The 24526-nt window shown below is 47.1% G+C and overlaps 1 protein-coding gene across 2 annotated transcripts in view; it reads right to left on the minus strand.

Annotated features, from left to right (window-relative positions):
- Window positions 1-24526, minus strand: part of LOC135899650 (methylosome protein WDR77-like) — a 225214-nt gene that overhangs the window by 34989 nt on the left and 165699 nt on the right. For both annotated transcript variants that reach the window (XM_065428958.1, XM_065428957.1), the window contains one exon: window positions 7173-7350. In XM_065428958.1, coding sequence (XP_065285030.1) covers window positions 7173-7350 — 178 coding nt within the window. The remainder of the gene's footprint in view (window positions 1-7172; window positions 7351-24526) is intronic.

Consider the following 24526-nt stretch of genomic DNA (forward strand, 5'->3'; position numbering starts at 1 on the left):
TCTGAATACAGAAATTATTTCATTTTCGGTTGTAGGGGGCATAAACATCGACATCGAGACTCCTGGTGCTTGGTGAATTGACGTGTTTGTTGAATTAATAGGAGAGCTTGCTGTATTTGTGATATTCACAAAGAAATCATTAAAAGCATTTGAGAGATCCTTCCCTGTCAGCACAGCACCATCGCGCATAATGCAGTTTGGACCACTGTTGTAGCGACGTCCAAGCAGTTTACCTAGTTCATGCCATCGATGCTGAGGGTTCGTGCTAGAATTATCTGATAACGAATAGCTGAAGTATTCGTACTTGGCTTGACGTAGTTCTTTGTTCAAGATATTGCGATATTTCTTATATTGAGAAAATTTCACGGGATCCTTGGATTTAATGAATTGCGCATATAGTTTCGTTCTTCTTTCTATTTTTTTCAATAAGGCATTCGTAATCCATGGTTTCTTTGATTTTCGTTTGCGACAGCATTTTAAAGGAAAGCAGTTTTGATATATTTGGTTTAACACAATCATTAGTGCATCGTACGCAACATCTGCGTCAGGTAGCGACAATATATGGGAAAAGTTGGCTGTACATATTTCATTACGAAAGGTGTCGAGGGATTTCGAATCAATGCAGCGATAATAAGACACCGGTGATTTAGAAGCATGTTTAGGGTTGGTATTAGCAATAAAGGAAAATACTGGAAAATGATCACTGATGTCAGTTATCAAAGTTCCGGAAGTTATAGTGCTTTTATCTTTGTTAGTGATAATTAAATCTAAAGTAGTTGAAGTGGAACAAGTTACGCGCGTTGGAACAGTAATTACATTCACAAGAGCGTAAGAATCAAATAAAGAAGCAAATTCTGTCTGCTCTGGTGACGCGGTTCGCATATCAATATTCATATCACCGGAAAGGTATAACACGTGCTCTTTTATAGACACATAATCAAAGAGTGCTTCTAACGATGAAAAAAAATTTTCAAGTTTTCCGTCTGGAGGGCGGTAGACAACACAAAATATATTTTTGTCGCTCTGAACGGTTAACACTTCACAGTCCGGAGTGCAGAACGTGAATTTCTCAAGTATTGTTGCAGGAAGCGAATTCACAATTTGCAGCGATACACCACCACCTCTTCGAGTTTCCCTGTTATTAGCGAAGTGAGTATAATTGTCTAACACAAAGTATGTTGAATCATCGTGGTACCAGGTTTCAGTAAACATTATTGCATGGAATGAAAAATTAAGGGAAGTAAAGAGGCTATGTATTTCATCAGTCTTGTTGCACACAGAACGACAGTTCATATGAAAAACACCAACGCTATTTTCACAGTAAACGCTATTTAGATCTGCGATAGAACGAAGTTCGATGCATCTTATGGGGGCATCCATGATTTTTTTTTTTAGCTTATTTTATTCAGATCATTCGAGCTAGTGATCTTAGTCTGGCACTATTTTCAGATTTGCGGGCATAAATATGCCCATCACGCACCCAAACAAACTTCCAGTTCGTTTCACGCTTTTTGGCGATTGCCTGCGCAAGGAGGCGCTTCCTTTCAGGACACAGGTGCTCATTGACGTAAATGGGAACAGATTCAGAAAACCCAAGTTCATTAGCCGTTAGGCGCTTTCGTCTTCCTTTCTCCAGCACAGCATTTCGTTTACGTCGGAGTGCAGACTGGACAATAATACTCTTTCCAGTTTGGCTTCGTGGTGTTGAAACCCGGTGGCACACATCAATATCAGACGGTGATATGGGTTCCCCAATACAGTCACCAAGCTTCATCATGATTTCCGTCAGTTTTTCATCAGCATTCACTGGTATTCCTTTTATTTCTATATTGGCGTTTCGCGAGTACTGTTCGCAGTCCACGATTCGAGACTCGTTAGATTTCGCTTGACTTCCTATTTGATCACAACGTGACTTTAGGTTGTCATTTTCAGTGCGCAAGCGTTTATTTTCTTCTAGAACTGCTTTCAGATTAGTTACCATCTCATCAAATTTGTCATCAGTAACCTTTAGATTAGCTTTTATTTCTCTGAGTTCATTTCGAAAGTCTCGTTCCAGAGAATCTTTCAAATTCTTGAGGTCGATCCTAATTTCTTTCTTCAGGTCCTCAAGGGCAGATACCAATTCTTTGCTTATTTTTGCCATGATAACAAACAGTAAGTTACAACAAACACTGGTATGCTATCGTATGGAAGCAGTGGCGTGGCACAATTTCAAGTGTAGTGACGAAGTTACAAAGGAGTAAACAGATGTCACCAACCTGCAGCAAAAAGATATTGCTGTCAGTCCATGCGGATGATCCAGTGCTGCTCACGCCACTGCTGCCATTTGGTCGGTGTCCAACAAGGTCCCGGTATTTGTAGCCTTTTCGCTGATGACGTCAAAATGCTTCAGCAAACCAGCAGCTAGGAACAGTCCGCACGTGTCGTCTTGTGGTCAGCGCTTTGCTCGGGGTAGCGGCCGAAGGGCGAAACTTGACCGCACGTGGCAGGTAGGCCCAGGATGTAGATAGAAGACGGATGATCAGAACGAACTGATTACCGAACCTGCAGCAAAAAGATATTGCTGTCAGTCCATGCGGATGATCCAGTGCTGCTCACGCCACTGCTGCCATTTGGTCGGTGTCCAACAAGGTCCCGGTATTTGTAGCCTTTTCGCTGATGACGTCAAAATGCTTCAGCAAACCAGCAGCTAGGAACAGTCCGCACGTGTCGTCTTGTGGTCAGCGCTTTGCTCGGGGGTAGCGGCCGAAGGGCGAAACTTGACCGCACGTGGCAGGTAGGCCCAGGATGTAGATAGAAGACGGATGATCAGAACGAACTGATTACCGAACCTGCAGCAAAAAGATATTGCTGTCAGTCCATGCGGATGATCCAGTGCTGCTCACGCCACTGCTGCCATTTTGCTGCTGCCACTGCTGCAGTGGCTCACGCCACTGCTGCCAGGTCCACCCTGGAGAAGCAGCGTGCTCCGTTGAGGGCATGGAGCCGTTCCTCCATCTGAGGCAAAGGAAAGCTGTCTGCTACTACAGCTCTGTTAGGGTCTCATAGATCGATGCACAGTCGAATGCTACCGTCTGCCTTGCGAGCTGCTACAATTGGAGAGACCCACTCGGAGGCGTTAATTCTCTCGATAACATCTGCTGCAAGTAGCTTCTTGATCTCGTTGGAGACCGACTGGCGGACAGAGAATGGTAGGGGCCTTAGCTTCTACGAGACCAGCGTGACCAAGTTTTTCATCGTGACCTTATGTTGCACGCCTTTGACAAGTCCCAAGCCAGGCAAAAACAAATGGCCAAACATGATCATGGTATTGGCGGCATACCAAATTTAGGAGGGCCTAGCGCTGCTTGTGGTGTGGCGTTTCGAGGTTGCAAACCGGGGCTCATGGCGGGAACTTCTGCATGTCCCTCCGTGGATAGGTGGCGGCGGCACAATTCTTTTTCTTTTCCGATAATGCGAAGGTTGAGGGCTTGAACCGCATTCAGGCCGAGGTGAGGTGTCCCACATGGCATAACATGAAATGTTATCATGGCTGCTTTCCCTTTGTACCAGACTTGAGCGTGAAATACCCCGAGAATGGGAATTTTCCTGTGTGAGAAGTCCAACAGCGTGAGGTAGGAACTTGTCAGCTGTGCTTCGTGGCTAAATAGGCTCTGGAATAGATGCTCCCTCATAATGAACACGGGCGAGCCTGTGTCACCCAGGAACGTCATGGCATGCACATACGTCGTCGCGGTAACAGGTGCAGCCTTGACATCGATGTAGACGCCTGTGTGCTTTTCCATCCGGACCGCCAAAATGCTAATGACACTTGCAGCATCTTCTTCCGGTGCGATTTTGTGGACCTCGGCAGAGTGCTATTCTCGTGCGCGGTGGGAGCTTCGACAAGCTCTCCGAAAGTGACCGCGGCATCCGCAGGCAAAGCATGTGCAACTGTGAGCGGGACATGCTGATGGCAAGCAACTTGCAGCGCCGCACTTTCCGCAGACAGTTGCAGTTCTGGTGTCCGGGGGAACGGCAGCAACAGCATTAAGATCAGGCACGGATGTGGTGTGCGTGCATGAGCTGAAGTGGCGGTGACTCGGGGGGGGGGGGCATGTGCCGCTATCGGGGTGATCCTCTAGTCGGCCCTGTCTGGTTAGATGGTCCCGTAACTGCTGATAAATTCGGTGCACTGTATTGGTGAAGGCCTAGGATTCGCACTGGGTCCGCTCACGCAGAAGTGCTATCTGCACAGCGTGATCGAACATCAGTTTGTCACCCTCGAGCAGCAATCTTTCCCGGAGCCACGGGCACAAGACACGGGCTACAAACCGCTCACACACATTTTCGTCAGCTTGAGTGGCGAAATTGCAAAGAGCTGCCAACTCGCGAAGTCCGTGACAGGCTGCTCCTGCAGTTGGTGACACTCACGGAATCGATGGCGCTGCAGGTGAATGTTGCAAGGGGTGGCGAAATGCGTTGTTAGCATCTCGAGGGCCACGTCGTACTCATCAGGTAAGCATGGGGCTTCTGCGGTTGTGTCGTGCGGCAGCGTCTGCGTCCCGGCAGTTGTGGCGGTTTCCGTGACGGCGGCTCCATGTGATGTGAGCGTGGCAGCGGCTGCGGCACTCCGTTGCTCTATCTTGGTTTGCAGCGTACTCGGCGGAAGCGTGTTGAAAATTAGCTGTCCTTTGGTCCCCAGACCGTGCTGCAAAAGAGCTTGGCGGCGGGGTGTGGATAGTTTGGTCGCTCCGGATGCCAATAAAAATGTCTCGAATAGGCGTATCTAGCGGGGCAATGGTACAGACAGTGTGCCAGGGGTGTCAAAGAATGGGGTCGTTGGCGAAACCCCGGTGGAAAATATCCTCGTCGCCAGAGTGTCATGTTGCTAGCCCAGCGACACGGAGGCTGCACCACTGCCGGATCCATGCTGATAACAACCTTTATTCCGGTGAACATTACTTATATACAATTTAATTAATTAATTTATGGGGTTTAATGTGCCAAAACCACTTTCTGATTATGAGGCACGCTGTAGTGGAGGACTCCGGAAATTTCGACCACCCGGGGTTCTTTAATGTGCACCTCAATCTAAGTACACGGGTGTTTTCGCATTTCGCCCCCATCGAAATGCAGCCGCCGTGGCCGGGATTCGATCCCGCGACCTCGTGCTCAGCAGCCCAACACCATAGCCACTGAGCAACCACGGCGGGTTACTAATATACAAGACTGCTGTGGCGCCATCAGTCGCATGTGACCTGGGTCACGTCGGCAGTGCCATTTGTTGCGAAGGCCCAACACTACAGGAGTAAATCTTTGTTTTTCCAAATGAGAGAAAGCTGCGCTTCTGTATGAAAGAGGCAGGTGCGCGGTACTGTAATGGACTTTTCTTTTTTTAGGTCACACATGGCAAATGGGTGTGCATTACAAACGAGGGCATTAGAACTGAGTAAATACGGTACAATCCACTCAATGACAGTCACCCCAAAAAATGCCGGCACTGTCTGTCATCGTTAGGACAAAACAAAGTAGCATACACTTTTTGTTGCAGTGAGAGATAGTGGCACCATTACATTCCCCCAAATTACACACATTTTGTCTGGCATTACTGCAGACGGCCCAAACTTCTCATTTATTCTTAACAAAGCAGGCAGGTAGTGCATCGGAACATGGTTTTACAAAAGCATGCATAAAAAAAGAATGACAACCTTGAGCAAAATAGCTGAGTGCGAACAAGCACATGGTTCTAGCCAGAGAGGTGGAGTAGACCTGGCATTCCTATTCATTCATTCATTCATTCATTCATTCATTCATTCATTCATTCATTCATTCATTCATTCATTCATTCATTCATTCATTTAAGTCGCCTCACAGGCTCCAAGCATCGAAGCATTGTGAGAGGGGGGATTACAATGATAGGAGCAAAGTCAGGAGCATGAGTAACATGATTATACAACGCTTATTGATTGTTGGTACTGATCACTAAAACACATCTTTATACAATAATTAATGACGCGTTATTTACAGAACATATGTTTGCACATATCCACCTGTCTGGGTATTTAGGCCTAGTGTTGCAGTAATGCAGTAATTGATGAAACCTTTTGACAACAGTAAGTAAACCTACTGGTTCTGGCATTTTATGCATTAGTTACTTTTAATGTTGCTTAGTGTCCTTTAATAAACGAGAAGAAAGGGGGTTAACCGAGGGGCCCGATGTTTATTTGTCATATTATAAGAAGCCAACAAACACTGTCACCAAGGACAACATAGGGGAAATTACTTGTGCTTAATAAACGAAACAAAGAAACAATAAATTAATGGAAATTAAAGTGGATGAAGAAGCAACTTGCCGCAGGTGGGAACCGAACCCACAACCTTCGCGAAATGCGAAGGTTGTGGGTTTGGACACTAACACTAAAGGACACTAACAGAGCATTAATGTCCTTTAGACGCACTGTACACTGAACATTAAAAAGTGTTTATTACAGGTGTCAGTCTTCACATGTCTGCCTTATAATGAGCATGATTAATGATTTGACACTGATTTCACACAAGTACTCAGAAGATAACACTAAAACCATCCATAATTTTAAAATGCCTAAGTACAAATAATTTGCATTTAATATATGTTTCATATACTGAACAGGATATTTATTTAACTGAATCCTCAAGGTAGAAATAATATGGAGAAGAATGAAGTTCAACTTAGCTACTAAGTGCAGAAAATAAATAGAAAAAGCATGAAGCATACAGCAACACAAAAGGTCCACGTTAAAAAGAAAGAAGAAAATAATGACCATTACGATACTGTCAATAGAGAAAAAAAAAAAAGAGTTAAGACAGCCCAAGCATCTTTGCACTGTAGTGCAACAGGCATACTCTGCATTCCCCCCTCCAAACATTCTTTGTACGTACAGTAAACTGAAAAAGCTTAAGGACCACAGGATCTGAGAAATACCTCTACAGCCTTTGTAAGGAGCCTGGTATTGAAATTTACAGCCTGTATGCTTAGTACATGAGGACACCACAGTGTTGCATACATTTACTGGCTATGGTCATAAACTGCTTAGAAATAAAATGCTTTCTCAAATCCTGCAGTCCATAAGCTTTTGCAGCTCCCTGTACATTTACTACTGACAGAGTTTAATAAGCACATTGCCATGCCACTGTCAGCAGATGAGACTCACATGTCTGGGCAGAAAAGAATCCGGTGCAGCGGCCTGTCACTTGACTCCACGTGGAGCACGTCCTGTGCGGGCTGTCGGATGTCACGCATTGCCAGGGCTCCAGACAGCAGGCCAACAGCATAGCTGCTGGCACTCAGGGGCTGCCAGTCCAGTGTAGTTGGGCCACAGGAACCCTCCCCTGTGCAACAATATATGCGCTTGTCAATGGGGCTGCCACGTTTTAGATTTTGGACATTTGCTCTGCCCCACCACAGTGAACCAAATCAGTTTCTGCTTACAACTGCCAATATGCCAGCACCACTTTCGCCTGCTCCGGCCACAGAGACTCGAGTGACCACATCCACTAACCTAACCCCAAGCAGGGCCGCAGAGTATGTACAGCTTCAGTGACTTGTGCAAGCTAGAACACTTGTAACACCAAGCAGTATGCTGCATAGAGATAAATAAAGAGTACTTAAAAGACATAAGAGGGCTATACAGCATCGGCTTTTGACTCTTCACCAGCTGCATGGCCCATCATCGTTGCCATCGCAAGCAACTACGGATATCCATGAGACGTCTGCCATGAGTCTTAATCTTCATCCATCCGGATATCCGTCACGAACGTGCATAGGAAGTAGAAGAAATGTCCATATCCTGCTTGGATGTACTCTGGACATCCGATCAGGATGTTCGGGGGACATCCTGTTTTGAACGTCCACTGGCTATACGTAAATAGGCATGCCTAGGACATATGTAAGTTGAGACATGGGTTCATGAGCTAATATGAAACAAAAACATAGTTGGAAATTCTAGAGGTTCATAATTCTTTTTATATTTTTGTTTGCACTCTACCAGACACATAATCCGAGTTATTTTTTCAATGCAAAACGAGTAACTGACATATCCTGGCAACATAAGAAGCCAATTATGCACATTTTAATATTTGTACAAACCCACTATAGCATTGCACAATTTTTCTCCCTGCAGCAACTGGCAATATTTAATTACATTACATAGACAAGTTCAATTGCACTTAGAAACATGCTTATGGAAAAGTAGCAGAATATTGAATCATCCACTTGAAGCCATTAATTATGCAACATGGAGCAAGTGCACTCAAACTATCCATAACTGCGGAAAGGTCGATTATGAGCCCCTACATACACTGCCCCCCAACTTGTCACTGGGACACATTAAATTATATTCTTGTATTTAACATGCCAAACTATGATGTAATCATGAGGCATGCCATAGTGGAGACTCGTGATTATAATTGTGACAACCTGGGGTTCGTTAGCATGCACCTATATCTAAGTACAGGAGTGTTTTTTGCATTACATGCCCATTAAAAGGTCCCTCACCAGGTGTGGCAATTTTGAGCTGACAAGTGCAGAGCATACAATGTGGGCTAACGATCATGTTTGCAAAGAATTACATTGCTATGTGGCACAGAAAGGTCTGAAATTTCAATCCAAACACCGTTTTCCCTTTTCTTCACGGCGACCGCGCTTCAAGCCAGATGGTGACGTACTCATGTCCCTGTGCATACATACTCGCATCCACAGTGTGACGTTGCTTGTGGTGACACGTGATTTGAAAATTATTCAAGGCGACATCGGTTATTTGTATGATCTGTTGCTTGAATTGGCGAATTGAAGTTTAGAGAAATAATAAAGCACACAAACAGAATGTCTATGTGTTCTTTGATTTACTTCGCACTGAAGCAAGAGAGATATACTTCTGCTTCGTCTGCTTGTTCTCACGGTCGTGGAGTCAGCTGCACAGGTGCCGAAGCTGTACCATTTTCTACCGTGTTCCAGTGTGTGGTCATGCTCTGCGATCAGCTTGTTTTGCCTCAGTATTCGTGTAGCACTGAATTATACCGCTAGTCATGTGTCCTTGTGTACAGCGTGCAAAATTGTTCGCTGCGCGAAGCCAGACAATCAGAACAGGTTCTGTGCAATACTGTCAATAAAAGAAAAAAAAAAAAAGAAACGAAGGCGGGGCCCGTGACATATGCGTCATGCAATCCTCGAGGTTTGGTATCATCATCATCATCATCAGCCTGGTTACGCCCACTGCAGGGCAAAGGCCTCTCCCATATTTCTCCAACTACCCCGGTCATGTACTAATTGTGGCCATGCCGTGCCTGCAAACTTCTTAATCTCATCCGCCCACCTAACTTTCTGCCGCCCCCTGCTACGCTTCCCTTCCCTTGGGATCCAGTCCGTAACCCTTAATGACCATTGGTTATCTTCCCTCCTCATTACATGTCCTGCCCATGCCCATTTCTTTTTCTTGATTTCAACTAAGATGTCATTAACTCGCGTTTGTTCCCTCACCCAATCTGCTCTTTTCTTATCCCTTAACGTTACACCTATCATTCTTCTTTCCATGGGCAGGTTGCAAGTGCTAGGCGGCGCCCCGTCTTTCCGACCCCTAGCGCCATCTGACGAATAGTTGCGCGAATGTGGTAGGATTACTCACGGCGTCAGTAGCCCGCACTGCGTGTTTGGCGTCCTGTCACACGATAGCGATGGCGCGAAACAGCGTGCCGATATTAATTTTAACCGGGTTTCGGGGAATTACGAGATCTTTTTAGCTTTTTTCGTGAAAGGAATTTAGGGAAAGGAAGTCGTCTATTTGAAGTGGGGCGCGTCTACAACGTGAGGGAAGTGTTGAACTCGCACTGATCGGAAGTGACTGCTAGGTTTATTCCGCAAACGAAAAATAATGCACCAGCGAGATGCGTGAAGCTCAGCGTAATTTACTTCGTTATCTACGGTGTGGACGCATGAAAATGCAGGTGAAATTGATTCTTGAAGATCGGCGACAGCAGACAAATCCTAGCGGGGAGCTGCGATTGCCGTGCTGGCATCGCAGGGAAGTGCAAGGACGCCGCGGTAGTTTCCCTGTACATACATGACGGCAAATACGAATCCGAAACATCTCATCCAAGAACGTGGGGCGTATGAACGACTCGTAAAACCTACCAGAGGTATTCTAACGTTGCTCTCCCCAAACACAAAAAAAAGGGAATGAACTTACCAGTTGTGTTAGACTACGCTGGGAAAATATTTTCGCCCAAGTTATTGGAAGTGCGATACTTTTATGTGGCGATTTTTCAGTGCGTGCAAAGGAGATTCCGATAAACCACGTTGTCAAAAATTTTGTGATATCATCTGCACCTTCGTTGATATGCTGCCATGGGCACAGAAGAGTGTATGCCAGCTCAGCCGGCTGCAACCCCTCCTCAAATCTCTCAGCAAGCCCTAGCGCTGTTTGAATGGGAGAGGATTGGGAAAGAGTTCCACGGCTTTACTGCGTACAGTGTAGGAACAAACTACTTTGATGCATATCCTGGTACGCACTGCAGGCAGTGGCGTAGCAGGGGGGTGGGGGTCGTGGGCTCCGGGTGCAAGGGGCCAGTGGGGAGGGGGGGGGGGCATATACGTCTGGCGACACACAGAAATTGTTGATATCCTCGCCTTCCTCCAATAAACCCGGGGGAGGGGGGGGGAGGGACCGAAGACCTATGGGCCCCGGGTGCCAGACGACCTAGCTACGCCACTTACTGTAGGTGTCCCGTTGCTGCCATCATTGCTGTAAAAGCAAAGAATTCAGCGTTATAACGCACTTGGCATAGCGCCGGAACATAAAACAGCTATATATGCCATCGGACGAGCGCTATCCAGTGTTGACGCCGTTCTGCTTCATACGGTCGGCTTGGAAACCTGTAAAACTTTGTTTCTCGTGAGTTGGTGTATGTGCTGTTGCAGCCCACTACTCAACAGCTCGGGTTGCACTTCGGCATTGCTCAGAAAAGGCAACAGCTACACGCGAAACAGTGCACATACAGGCTTTCCGAACGCAAGCGGGCCGGTCGTATCCTGCCGGTTCTGCGCTCGCCGCCGCGAGGGGCGCCCTAGTAGGCGCGGGAACTACGTTCGCAACCTGCCTATAGCTCGTTGCGTCGTCCTCAATTTGAGTAGAACCCTTTTCGTAAGAGGTTTGGTATGAGAGAACGCAAAGAAGGAATTTTGCTTCCAGAGGCCAGAGACAGGGCAAGTGGAGCGAGTCTTTTGCTTGGCAGTGGAGCTCACCTCCTCAAATCATAGGTTCGCGTCAATGAAATATTTTTATCTCGGCTATTAATGAGCTGATTTGAAAAATTTTTGCAGCAGAACGCTCCTTAGAGGACACATAACTTCCAGTGCATAACAAAAATTTGCTATGAGGCCTGGTGAGGGGCCCTCTAAAATTTGGCCACCGTGGACTGAATCGAACCTGCAAACTCGAACCCAGCAATGTAACAGATTTCAAAGGCTATGCTTTCACTGGCTGCTTGAACTGTTATTTATGAGTGTTGATTATTTCTTGCCGTCTTGTTTCACTCTGTATTACCCGTTACATTGTGATGCTTTTTTTTTCATTTCTTGTGTATGACTGGCTGTCATCTTGCTGTTATGCCAACTTACAAGGGGTCGGGACCTCGTCAAGCTGTCCAAGCTTTTAGTCCTTTACTCCTCCTTCTTTAAGGAAATAAAATGATTGATTGATTGATTGATTGATTGACTGATTGATTGATTGAATTACAGAAGCAAAAAATACATCACAGATGCCATGTAGTAGCAGGAAATCTCTAAGGCTATATGCTTTTGCTACCTGAATCCAGCAGAAGCTATTTCGGGAGCTGAAATCATGTCACAGACATTTCAGTAGAACTTGAGTTTGGCCTAGTTGGTGTTTACTGCATATCATATTGACCGCTAATAAAGACCAGGACAAGGGAAGCAAACACAAAAAGACAACATGGGTGGTAACTTTCAACTTATTTATTCATGGTAACATGTAGCAACATAGAGACAAATGTAACATGCGCAGAAGTAGCAACAAGAACACTCATCAGCCTAGTGGGGCAAACACTTATAAAAACATCTATCTCCGATTGAAACAACCTAATAGAAGTATCACTAACACAGTCTTGGCCTTTGTTTTTTATGTGATGTGCCTCCATCAGTTAGCGTGCAGTCTGGTCCTGGCTTCTCCCCCAGAATCTTTATCTCCTTGAAAAGTGGTTGACAGGGGCAGGCATTGCAGTGCACCGGCAAGTGCGCCAATTCATCTTTATAGTTAACTTTTGTTCATGGTCCCTGGCTTGATAATTCAGGCACCGTACTGTCTGCCCTATGTAAGACTTCCCACATGCTGGGGGGATTTCATACACAACTCCTACATTGCATTTGGCGTACAGCTTTCCATGGTTCTTGCCACAGCCTTACCTTCCTTTAAGATCACCGGAGGTGTGAGGGCTGAGCCGCACCAGCTTAGAAGGGGCTGAAAAGACAAGGGGGACTCTAAACCTGCCTGCCACTTTCCTTAGGTTGTGAGTGACCCTGTGAACATACAATATCACTTCAGGTCTTACGGCCATGGTATTCGTCCTCACCCTTACTTTGCTCCTACATCCTGTTACCTTCTGCAGGAGGGTTTCCACCACTGGCATTACCATTGAGTCAGAGAACCCTGCCATCTTAAGACAGGAAACCTGATTGCTAATTGCAAGCTGCATCATGTGCACACACAAATTCCGGAAAGCCGATTCTAAACAGAGCATTACTACTCCTCATTACAATCTTTGACTGAGAAGAGTCATATCGCACCGAACCCTTCTGTGCCCGAAGGAAGTACTGCCAGCATTTAGCGAAGCAAATGCCTAGCTCTAAAGAATGCAGGAAATTTTCAAGTGGAAGTTCGTGAAGGGTATGTTTGATGTTAAAGCCTCTGAGGCACTGAAGACGTATTTTAAGCCTATTATAAACTCTAAGCCATAGTAAAAAGCGAGGTTGTAAGAATGTGCAAGTTCTTTAATCCTGATAGATTAGTTAGCATCATCAGTGGCCCTTTGGGCACAGCACTAAGTGTCTTCTTTACCGTGAAGACAAGCCCAGCATTCCATTCAGGACAATCGTTAGAGCGTGGAACGTGGCAGGTTCAAGTCAGCTGCTTCATTTTAAAGAGTTTGAGGACCCTTGCTATATATGATCTCTTTTTTACAAAAAGCTCTGACAATGTTGTTGACTGTGCAAGGGCTAACCGGGACATAGGCCTGGCCTTTTCAGTAGGTGCAGAAGATCTTTTTTACTCCATTCTGTATAAAAATCTGTTTGTTGCGGTCAAGAGGTGTACTGAAGCAAATGGCACTACTCCCTTCCAGAACACAGCTGGTATCTCAGTGGAAGACTTTTTAGCGTTTTTAGAAACTTATCTTAATAGCCCTTTTATCAGTTTTGACGAAGGGTTTTCTGCAGAAACGTAGAATTTGCATCGGCTCTTGCATTGTGCTTCTTCCGTGCAACATTTTTTTAGCTGTCATAGACACGGCACTTTATGAGGTGTTTGGGGGAGCGTTTTTAAACATTTTGAAAGTTTTTAGAAGTATGGATGACCTCGTTAATGTTTTTAATGGACAAGGCAATTTAACTACTTGTGACAGAATTTGAGCCATTTTTGGACAACTCAGTAAAGGGCTTTCTTCTACTCACCAACTTCCACTTGAAAACTCCCTGCATTTTTTAGACCTAAGCATTTCCTTTACTAAAGGCCATGCTGGCAGTACCTCCGTCAGGCACAGAAGGGTTTGGTGCCATATGACTTCTCCCAATTAAAGTTTGTAAAACGAGGAGTAGCAATGCTCTGTTTAGAATCGGCTCTCCGGAAGTCGTGCGTGCACAGGCTGCCACTTGCAACACTCAGATTTCCCGTCTTAATATGGCAGTGTTCCCTGAGTCAATGGTAACACCACTGGCAAAAACCCTGCTGTCGAAGGTAAAAGGATGTAAGAGCAAACCAAAAGTGAGGTCGACTACTATGGCCGTAAGAACTGAAGTGGTACCATATGGTTACGGAAGGATGAAAGAAGTGAGAGAGGAAGAAAAAGATCGTGAGACGCTGGCTGCTGCGTGTTGTTACTAGTCAGGCATTTTAACCCCACTGACTCTGCTTGCATATACATTGTAAATACAGTCTTATGCTCCCAACATCCCCGTAACATATTTGTGGAGGTGCGGGGTACCACGGCTGGAAAGGGAGCTCCGCAGTAGATGTCGCATCACCGTCCTCAGCATGAATGACAGTGAGCACTCAGGATCAACATTGTTGGTGCCTCAACGTCAACATCGCCCGCAACGTCGCTGTTCCCTTCGGTAGTGGTTGAACAACCCAAGGATCCCTGAACTTTCTGCGGGACTGATGGCGCTGACGTTGAAGAGTGGGTAGCCATGTACGAACGTGTGAGTGGAATCAACAGATGGGACCTTACGCTTATGCTAGCTAACCTGTTGTTCTACCTAAGAGGCACAGCAAAGGTGTGGTTCGAAAACCATGAAGACGAGCTGACCAGCTGGTACCAATTCAAGGAGAGGTTAACAGAGTTGTTTGGCAAACCAACTGGCCGTGAAATTTCCGCAAAGCAGAAACTGGCCTCTCGTGCCCAATCCCCCACAGAGTCTTATGTTTCGTATATCCAGGACGTGCTGGCACTTTGTCGTAAAGCTGATCACGACATGACAGAAGATGAGAAGGTAGGGCATGTGCTCAAGGGAATTGCTGATGACACCTTTAATCTGCTCATGTGCAAAAGCTGCTCTACAGTTGATGCTATCATCAGATTGCTGACAATTGGAGCCGGCTAAAAGCCGACGCGTCCTGCACCCATTCACCAGACTTCCCAATACTACCGCAATGTCAAAGTGTGAAGATCAGCCCACACAGTAGCATGCGTTGCCGTAAGAGAACGTGGTGCGAATCATCCAACGTGAACTGGAAGCGATGGCACCCACAGCTTTCTGTTCGCGTAGCCCTGATGCTACCCCTTTTTCAGTTCCCTTTGTGCACGCCATCGTTCGACAGGAGCTTGAAAACTTTGGCCTACATTCTGTCTGTGCTGTCACCCACCCCAGAGCGAACGAACGCTTCTACTATTTTCACTTCACCCCGACGCTTATCTCCGCGTTGTTACAATCTGACTGAGCGGAAAACCGCTGACGACCAGCTGATATGTTTCACCTGTCGCCGCATTGGTCATGTTGCCAGATACTGTCGCAACTCATGGCCCTCAACACCTCGCACGCCGACCAACCTGAGCCGTTTTAATGGAAATGCCTGCAATGTTTTGCCCACTGCCGAGTAACAGCGCCGACAACTCTGCTAGGAACAGGTGGTACAGTCACTCACCATTGCTGCGCAGACACGTATCTCGCTCACCGCAAACATGTCACCCATCTTCCCGCTTGCCGCAGCCACGTCGCCTTTTGTCCCCTGAAGCTTTTGGCCGCACCCTTTTGGAAAACTAAGTAATGCAGCCCTCGGAGGTGGTGCTGCATTGCCCACTATTGCAGCAAATACTCTGTCTGTGCCCACAAAGAGGAGTGTAATTGACTTTAAAATAGACGGCTTACCTGTCCAAGCACTCGTCGACAATGGAGCCCACGTAACTGTGATGAGTGCTAGCCTACGTAGACATTCAAAGAAGGTCCTCAACCCAGCGGCTGCCCGAGTGCTTCGTGTGGCCGACGGCAGTGTGCTGGTTGTACTTGGAATGTGTACTGCGCGCATGAGTATAGCCGGCCGCCCTATTTCTGTTCTCTATGCTGTGATCGACAACTACCCTCATGACATTATCCTTGGATTGGACTATTTATCCCATCATTCCGCTCTCATCGACTGCGCAACTGGCGTCCTTCAGTTGGAACTGCCTCAAGTCGCCGATGTTCCGAGCACCGTTCCATCGCACTTATGTTCGCTTCAAGATGTGCGTCTGTCACGTCGCTCTGACTGCACAGCCACAGATTCCCGACGGTGAATATGTTTTTCGCCCAATCATCAACGTGTTTTGAACTGGAACGTTGCTTTTCCGCTTCTGAATTTCAGCCTGGGCCCTCAAGTGCTTCCAGCTGGCATGTTCTTGGCCAGCGTTTCTAATCCTTCCAAATTCGACATTGAAAATCTGAATGCCAAGAGTGGTTTCTCAGCACCAATTGCAGCTCACAGCTCCAGTTTCCTAACGGATGACTTGGCGAAGATGATTGCACCTGACTTCACTTCTGCACAGGCCACGGACATACATCTCGAATTGTACCTTGACACCTTTGATTTCGGCGACAAGCCTTTAGGACAAACATATGGTTACAAATGATGTTTATTTACAGGGTAAAACGAGGTCCGTAATGGAAGCGACAGTTCAGGCCCAGCCGGCGCAGAGTACACCGAGATCACATGCGCACACTCTACTTCTTCTTTCTCTGCCTCAGTCGTGCGGTGCTGCGACATTTTCCCCGGGGGCAGACGTAGCTCGCTGAGCGAGCTAAAGGGACCTGTGATTGTACTGCTTGAGTCTGGCCACGTGAACAACTTGCGTCGCACGTGAACGCCGATTACTTGCCGTCACTTTGGCGACGACATAGTTCACATCACTCAAGCGGCTGAGCATAACGAATGGTCCAGTGTAAGTGTTGAGAAACTTGCAGTACAATCCCTTTTTGCGAACAGGTGTCCACAACCAATCATAATCACCGGGAGTAAAGCCGCGCATCATAGCGAATCTTGCTGTTGCCTTGTGAGGACAATGTCCTAAGATGCGCCAGTCGATGTGCTTCCTCAGCACGACACAGAGTTTGGGCGATGCAAGGATCTTCTTGGCATGATAAAGGTAGAATAGTGTCCAGAAAGCTCTGGGGAGCGCATGCGTACAGCAAAAATAACGGCGCATATCCAGTAACTTCATGCTTGGCACTATTGTACGCGTACGTTACAAAAGGTAAGACGGCGTCCCAATTCTTGTGGTCACCAGCGACATACATTGATAACATGTTGGTAAGGGTTCGATTCGTACGCTCCGTGAGGCCATTGGTTTGCGGGTGGTAAGGAATGGAATGCCGATATACAGAACCACAAAGCCATAAAAGTTCTTCAACGACGTCGGCGGTGAATTGCCGTCCACGGTCACCGATGACAACCTGAGGAGCGCCCTGACGGAGTATAAAGTGATGCAAGAAAAATGAAGAGACATCTGCTGCAGTGGCGGATGGAAGTGAGGCCGTTCCTGTGTAGCGAGTAAGATAATCTACGCATACTATAATCCAGCGGTAGCCAGCTGACATCTTTGGGAGCGGGCCAAGCAAGTCGATGTTAACTTTCTCAAAGGGTAATGTCGGTGGCCTAAGTGGTTGTAAATAGCCTGCTGGCGCTGTCGTCGTTTGCTTGTGGCGCTGGCAAACAGTACAGCTGGCGACATACTGTTTCATTGTTTTCTAGAGCTTGAGCCAGAAAAATCTCTGTCTAAGTCGGTGTAGTGTGTGTGCAAAGCCAAGGTGCCCGGACGTGATATCGTCATGCATGGAATGAAGGACAGCAGGGCGCAGGTTTTCGGGCACAACTAGAAACAATGGGGACCATCAGCTGAGTAATTTTTTTTGTACAGCAAACCAATACGAAAAATAAACGATGTTGTTCCTGCTGGCTCACGTGCAGCTGCCCGTACAGATTTCAAGGTAGGGTTGCAACGTTGCTCGCTCTCGAAGGTACGCTGGTCTGGAAAGTCGGAAGAGATGGAAACTAGGTAGTCATCGAAGTCATCATCCTCAGCTTTAGTGTGCGGCAAAGAGAGACGGGATAGGCAAACAGCATTCGTGTGACAGCGCCTGCTCTTGTAGTTAAAGGAAAAGCTGTACTCCTGAAGGCGCAAAGTCTAGCGGGCCAACCGACCAGATGGGTCACGCAGCCCAACCAGCCAACAGAGTGAATGATGGTCAGTTACTATTGTCACGTGGTGGTGACGTTGAAGAACACAGTAGCAATACTGTGAACAACAAAAGTAACTTTTATTGGGTGAACCTGTGCCCACAAAACAGGCTACACATATAGCACAACGATAGCGGCGAACACGGGCGGCGATCGGCGAAAATTTGATCAGCGGGTCAAGCGCATCGGCTTTTATAGAGCAGTCGTCGAATGTTCCAGACTAATCGCTGGGACCCGCGTGCCTTCCACAGAGTTCTACACCGTTCGCGTCAGGCGATGAAATCAGATAACACAAGGTTTGGCGACAACAGACAGCGGATAGAAGCATCAATAACTTTCCAGAAACTTCGGATACATGCAGGCGCGTCCCGCGCTATGTGATAACATTTGTTAGGCGGCGAAACGTGGTCGCCCGATAAAGATAAGTACATGTGTCACTATCGTGAATGCGTGGCCATGTAGATACAAACGGATCTTCTGAATGGCGAATACGACTGCTAGGCATTCAAGTTCAGTAATGGTGTAGTTTGTCTCTGCTTCTGTAAGTGTCCAACTAGCATAGGCAATGACATGCTCACGGCCATCGCAGAGTTGAACAAGCACAGAGACAACACCCGCACCGCTGGCGTCAGTGTGCAGCTCAGTTGACGCCTCTGGATCAAAATGCCGCAGTACCGGTCCGGAAGTCAACAAAAATTTCAGCTGCTGAAACGCCGACTTGCAGTCTGCAGTCCACAAGTATGAGGTGTCTTTGTGAAGGAGAGACGTGAGGGGAGAGGCAAGCTGTGCGAAATTCTTGATAAAGCGCTAGAAATATGAGCAAAGGCCCAAAAAGCTTCGCAGATCTTTCACCGTTTGTGGCTGTTGGAAGTCGTGAACCGCTGCTATCTTTTCAGGGTCTGGTCGTATGCCGTCTTTGTCGACCAGAAAGCCTAGTACGAGGGCTTGGCGCTGACCGAAATGACATTTCTTCGAGTTTAAAATAAGGCCAGCTTGCTGGATACAGCCAAGAATGATCGACAGGCGCTGATTGTGCTCGTGAAATGTCCGGCCGTAGATAATGACGTCGTCTAAATAGCACATGCAAATTTCCCATTTGAGTCCGCAGAGCACGGTATCCATAAATCGCTCGAATATTGCTGGAGCGTTGCATAAGCCAAAGGGCATAACGTTGAACTCAAAGAGACCGTCAGGTGTCACGAAGGCTGTCTTCTCCTTGTCTGAGGGGTGCATGGGGATTTGCCAATATCATGACCATAAATCAACAGAAGCGAAATACAACGCTGAGTGGAGGCAGTCAACGGCGTCATCTATTCGTGGTAGGGGTACACGTCTTCCTTTGTGACGGTGTTTAGGCGGCGATAGTCCACACAGAATCTCCATGAGTTGTCTTTTTTCTTCACTAGGATCACAGGAGCAGCCCAAGGGCTACATGATTCCTGGATCACTCCTTTCTGTAACATTTCCTCGACCTGCTTGGCGATGACTTTTCTTTCTGAGTGTAAAACGCGGTAGGGCTTCTGACAAATTGGCATTGCTTGCCCTTTATGGATGGATGCGGTGTTGCCTACGAGACGGCGGTGGTGTATGGGACGCTCGTTGGCCTTGGAGCAAAATCAAACACTGTGGCGTAGCGAGCGAGCACAGCTTCCAGCAGACACTGCTCACTAGAAGACAGCGACTTGTTAATCATGCACGTAAAGTCAGCAGAATTATCATGGTTGGAATCGGGGTTGGATTTCTTTTCGGCACTTGACATTTCGACTGTTCCGAGGCTGGCAATGGCTTGTTCATCAAAACTTGCCAGTTTAAGTCCTAGCGGCAATGTTATGGATTGGGTTGAAACGTTCACTGTCCGCAAACGAGTACAACCATCAGTGGTGACAACGAGGGAACGAGGGACTATCGTATTTTTCTTGAGCGCATTGTTATAGTCGGGCTCGGCTAAACCACAACAAGAACCTGTACGAGGGCGAGAAGTTTCACAGGTACAAACATTGCAGTCTGAGGGGGCAAACACACATCTTGGGACACGGAGAGAATGTCGGCGGCGTCACTGGTGCTATCTGTCATTGACGTTCGCGCGTCGCGGCGAATAGAAATCGCGCCGCTTCTACAATCCAAAGTTGCCCCCCACTCACGCAAGAAATAAATTCCTAAAATAATTTCATGCGTTGTACGTTCAAGCACAGTAAATTCACTTCGAAATGTCTGGTGCCCTATCGTAACTGAAACAGAACAGACCCCAAGTGGGCGTAACATTTCCCTGCCAACTCCACGAAACGTAGCATTCCGATCCCAAGAAAACATAACTTTTTGTCCAAGACGATTTTTGAAGGGCAGGCTCATAACAGAAACTGCCGCTCCGGTGTCAACTAAAGCAAAAGCACTCACATTGTCAACTCAAACGCACACTTTGTTTTTAAACAATTTTACACAAGGGGGTCTTGATGAAGATGAATATATTGTGGCCTCACCCCCGTCGGTCGCTCGCACCAGCTAGTTTCCCAGCGGCGGCGGTGATAACGAGCGACGACAAGGTGATGGAGAGCGTCGTTGTCGTGTCGGTGGTGGTGTGAGGCTGCGAGCAGAAACGGGGGAGTCACTGCGGTTCGCGCGTCCCTGCTGCAGCCGCTGGAAGGAACTGGGATACGGCCAGGGCTCGTCAGCGGGCACGCGGGATGTGTAGGAAATAAACCGTGGAGCACGCTGCTGGCGGCGGTGGCAATACCTAGCAATGTGTCCAGGCACACCGCAGTTGTAGCAAATGCGGGAGTCGCGGCTTGTCGTGGGTAACACCAGTGACATGGGTGTTATGGGTGGAAACGTACTCTCAGGCTGGTTGTAGGAGGGAAGAGCCCATGGAACAAATGTCGGGTGTGGTGGCAAGTTGCTGCTCTCCGTACGATCAGCATAGGTCCTGCAAGGTTCTCGGTAACTCTGAGGTGCCTAGGTGGCCGATGGCACATGAGAGCGATAATCAAATGCACACTGATGGCACACATGAGCGTCGTCAACAACTTTAAGGCGTTCAAGCTCTTCTTTAACCACTTGCCGAATCACCGAGGAGATGTCGTCGTAGGTTGGGACGGACACACTTGCAATAGTAGTAACGTTGTCCACGCGTCCAAACTTTGGCCCAATCCCTCTCATTTTCAGCTCTTCAAACGCTCAGCAGTGTTTCTTCAGATCAGACGGAGTACTAAGATCTTCCTTCGTTATAAGAAAATTATAAACATCTTCAGTGATTCCTTTAAGCAGATGTCCTACTTTGTCTTCATCTGTCATGGTAGCGCTGACGATTCCGCATAATTTCAGAACAGCCTCGATGTACTTTGTACATGTTTCGCCAGGTAATTGAGCTCGTCGGGAAAGTGTCTGCTCAGCCTTCTTTTCCTTAGAGATCGGGTCCCCGAAGCACATGGTGAATTCTTCTACAAAATTATTCCAGCTTGTCAGAACGCTCTCGTGGTTTTCAAACCAGAGGAGCGCGGTTCGAGCGAGAAAAAAAACCACGTTATCAAGCTGCTTCGTAGTGCTCCAGTGGTTGTGGCGGCTCACTCTGTTGTAGTGTTTAAGCCAGTCTTCGACGTCTTCGTTCGCCTTCCCTGAAAAGGTGGGTGGCTCTCGCAGTGGCGTCCAGTAGCCAGCCTGACCTGCGTGATTGCTGTCTGGTCCGCCGCAGGTGGGGTCGTCATTGCCTTCTCCGGAATCGGCCATGTCCGCTGCTTCTGGGAATAACCCGGCCAACTGTCTACTTCATCGGAGAGTTGGTAGAACTGGGTCATCCAGGATCGTCCAAGATTTACCCCACACCTCCACCAAAGATGTTACGAATGATGTTTATTTACAGGGTAAAACGAGGTGCGAGATGGAAGCTACAGGCCAGGCCCAGCCGGCGCAGAGTACCACAAAATCACGCGCGCACACTCTACTTTTTCTTTCTCTGCCTCAGTCGCGCAGTGCTGCGACAATATGTTGTTCACCACTGTATCAACACACGAATCCTATTCGTCGGCGTCCCTATCGTGTATCGCATGCTGAACTTTGAGTCATCCAATGAGAAGTGGACAAAGTGCTCTGCAAAGGTGTAATCAAACTATCAGCCAGCCCTTGGGCTTCGCCTGTCGTCCTTGTGAAAAAAAAAAAATAAAAGGTGGTACCTGGCGTTCTTCTCGCCGATTATCGTCATTTAAAGAAGATCACCTAAAAAGACGTCTACCCACTACCACGCATCGATGACGCCTTGGATTGCTTGCATGGAGCTAAATACTTCTTGTCTATCGATCTTCGATCCGGCTACTGGCAGATTTCAGTTAATGAACTAGACCGCGAGAAGACGGCCTTCATTATGCCGGATGGCTTATATCAGTTTAAAGTCATGCCCTTTGGCCTATGCAATGCTCCTGCGACATTTGAACATATGATGGACTCTCTTCTGCGAGGCTACAAATGGACCACCTGTGTCTCTTACCCTGACGACGTTATTGTTTTTTCTCCCACATTCGGTAGCCACCGTACCGGCGCCCATTAGAAGCAGGTTATCCTAGTGCAGCAGTGGCCACTGTGGCTGAGTGCCTAAAGAAGTCAGTTTCGAGGAGGACGGATGTGATTACAGAAAGCAGTAATAGCACAAAAAGAGTAGTGACTATTCCGTACATTAATTCAGTGTCGCACAGGCTTCAAAATTTGCAAGTAGATGTGATGTTAATGTTGCTTTCACTGCTCCCAATAAGCTAGGTAAGATATGCGCTGCCATACAGAGGAAAAAGGAGGTGGTAAAAGGCAAAAAAAAGAACAGATATTTGTCCGGTGAAGCACAATAAGATACATATGTGTATGTATGTATGTATGTATGTATGTATGTATGTATGTATGTATGTATGTATGTATGTATGTATGTATGTATGTATGTATGTATGTATGTATGTATGTATGTATGTATGTATGTATGTATGTATAATCCGCATTTGTAACTTGATTATTATGTAAATAAAGAACACTTGACTTGACTAACAGTTTTACTGACTGTCGTATGGGTGTGGTTTATAAAATTCCCCTTAGCTGTGGCCAGTTCTACATAGAGCGTACGGGATAGTGTATCAATCAAAGGCTAATGGAACATAAAATGTCGTTAACCAGTGGACCGCCTTCTAATCTGTCCCTACATTGCCAAGATTGTAACTGCATGCCACAATTGGATGAATGCGTGATATTGTACAGGCATAAGAATGAAGATACGCGTCATATGGTAGAGGCATGGCATATCTATAATTGTGGAAGTGAGTCAGCCTTCGATTACTTTACATAAGGAAGAGATTAAGTGCCTTAACAGTTATCTCTCACGTAGACTGGCACATGTACCCGACTGAGACGTGGTGATGCCATTCCTGAGCTCGCGCAGATGAGTTTTGGGTCTCCTTTCTTTTTTCGCCTCAGCGCTCCCTTCAGTTAATAGTGGGCGTTCGTGTTGTTCACTTCTGTACTTTTGTGTCCTGTCTGCACACGTCACCTTTTTTGCATAATGAATCATTACCAAGTAGCTCAGCTTTCTGTCGCTTTCCGACTCGCTGCCATTCTTGCCATCTTCCGAAAAGGCTGTCCCGAAATGAACTCCACGAAGTGTCAATTCGGGCGCCGTCAGAAGACCGTGTTGGGACACCTCGTTGACGCATCCGGTGTCCAACGAGATCCGGAATAAGTTCGCGCCATACGCAGTGTCCCTGTGCCACGTTCTGCTTCTGACGTGCGCTGCTTCGTCCCGCAGTCTGTGTTCTTACTTTCACCGTTTCGTCAAAAACTTCGCCGTTGTTGCTCAGCCTTTCACTGATCTTCTAAAGAACACGCCATTCTCATGGGGCCCGGAGCAGGCTCACAAGTTCGTCGCTCTCATCGGGTTTCTGACCACCCCTCCCACACTTGTCCACTTTTATCCATCTGCACCGACCGAAGTCCACACTGATGCAAGCGCCCACGGCATCGGTGCTGTTCTCGCCCAACAGCAGAATGGTACCGAGTCACCACCACCATCATCATAATCAGCCTGGTTACGCCCACTGCAGGGCAAAGGCCTCTTCCATATTTCTCCAACTACCCCGGTCATGTACTAATTTTGGCCATGCTGCCCCTGCAAACTTCTTAATCTCATCCGCCCACCTAACTTTCTGCCGCCCCCTGCTACGCTTCCCTTCCCTTGGAATCCAGTCCATAACCCTTAACTAACATCGGCTATCTTTCCTCTTCATTACATGTCCTGCCCATGCCCATATATTTTTCTTGATTGCAAATAAGATGTCATTAACTCCCATTTGTTCCCTCACCCAATCTGCTCTTTTCTTATCCCTCAACGTTACACCTATCATTCTTCTTTCCATACCTCGTTGCGTCGTCCTCAATTTTAGTAGAACCCTTTTCGTAAGCGTCTAGGTTTCTGCCCCGTAGGTGAGTACCGGTAAGACACAGCTATTATATACTTTTCTCTTGAGGGATAATGGCAACCTGCTGTTCATGATCTGAGAATGCCTGCCAAACGCACCCCAGCCCATTCTTATTCTTCTGATTATCTCCGTCTC

Source organism: Dermacentor albipictus, unplaced genomic scaffold (assembly GCF_038994185.2).
Source record: "Dermacentor albipictus isolate Rhodes 1998 colony unplaced genomic scaffold, USDA_Dalb.pri_finalv2 scaffold_16, whole genome shotgun sequence".
Taxonomy (NCBI): Eukaryota; Metazoa; Arthropoda; class Arachnida; order Ixodida; family Ixodidae; genus Dermacentor; species Dermacentor albipictus.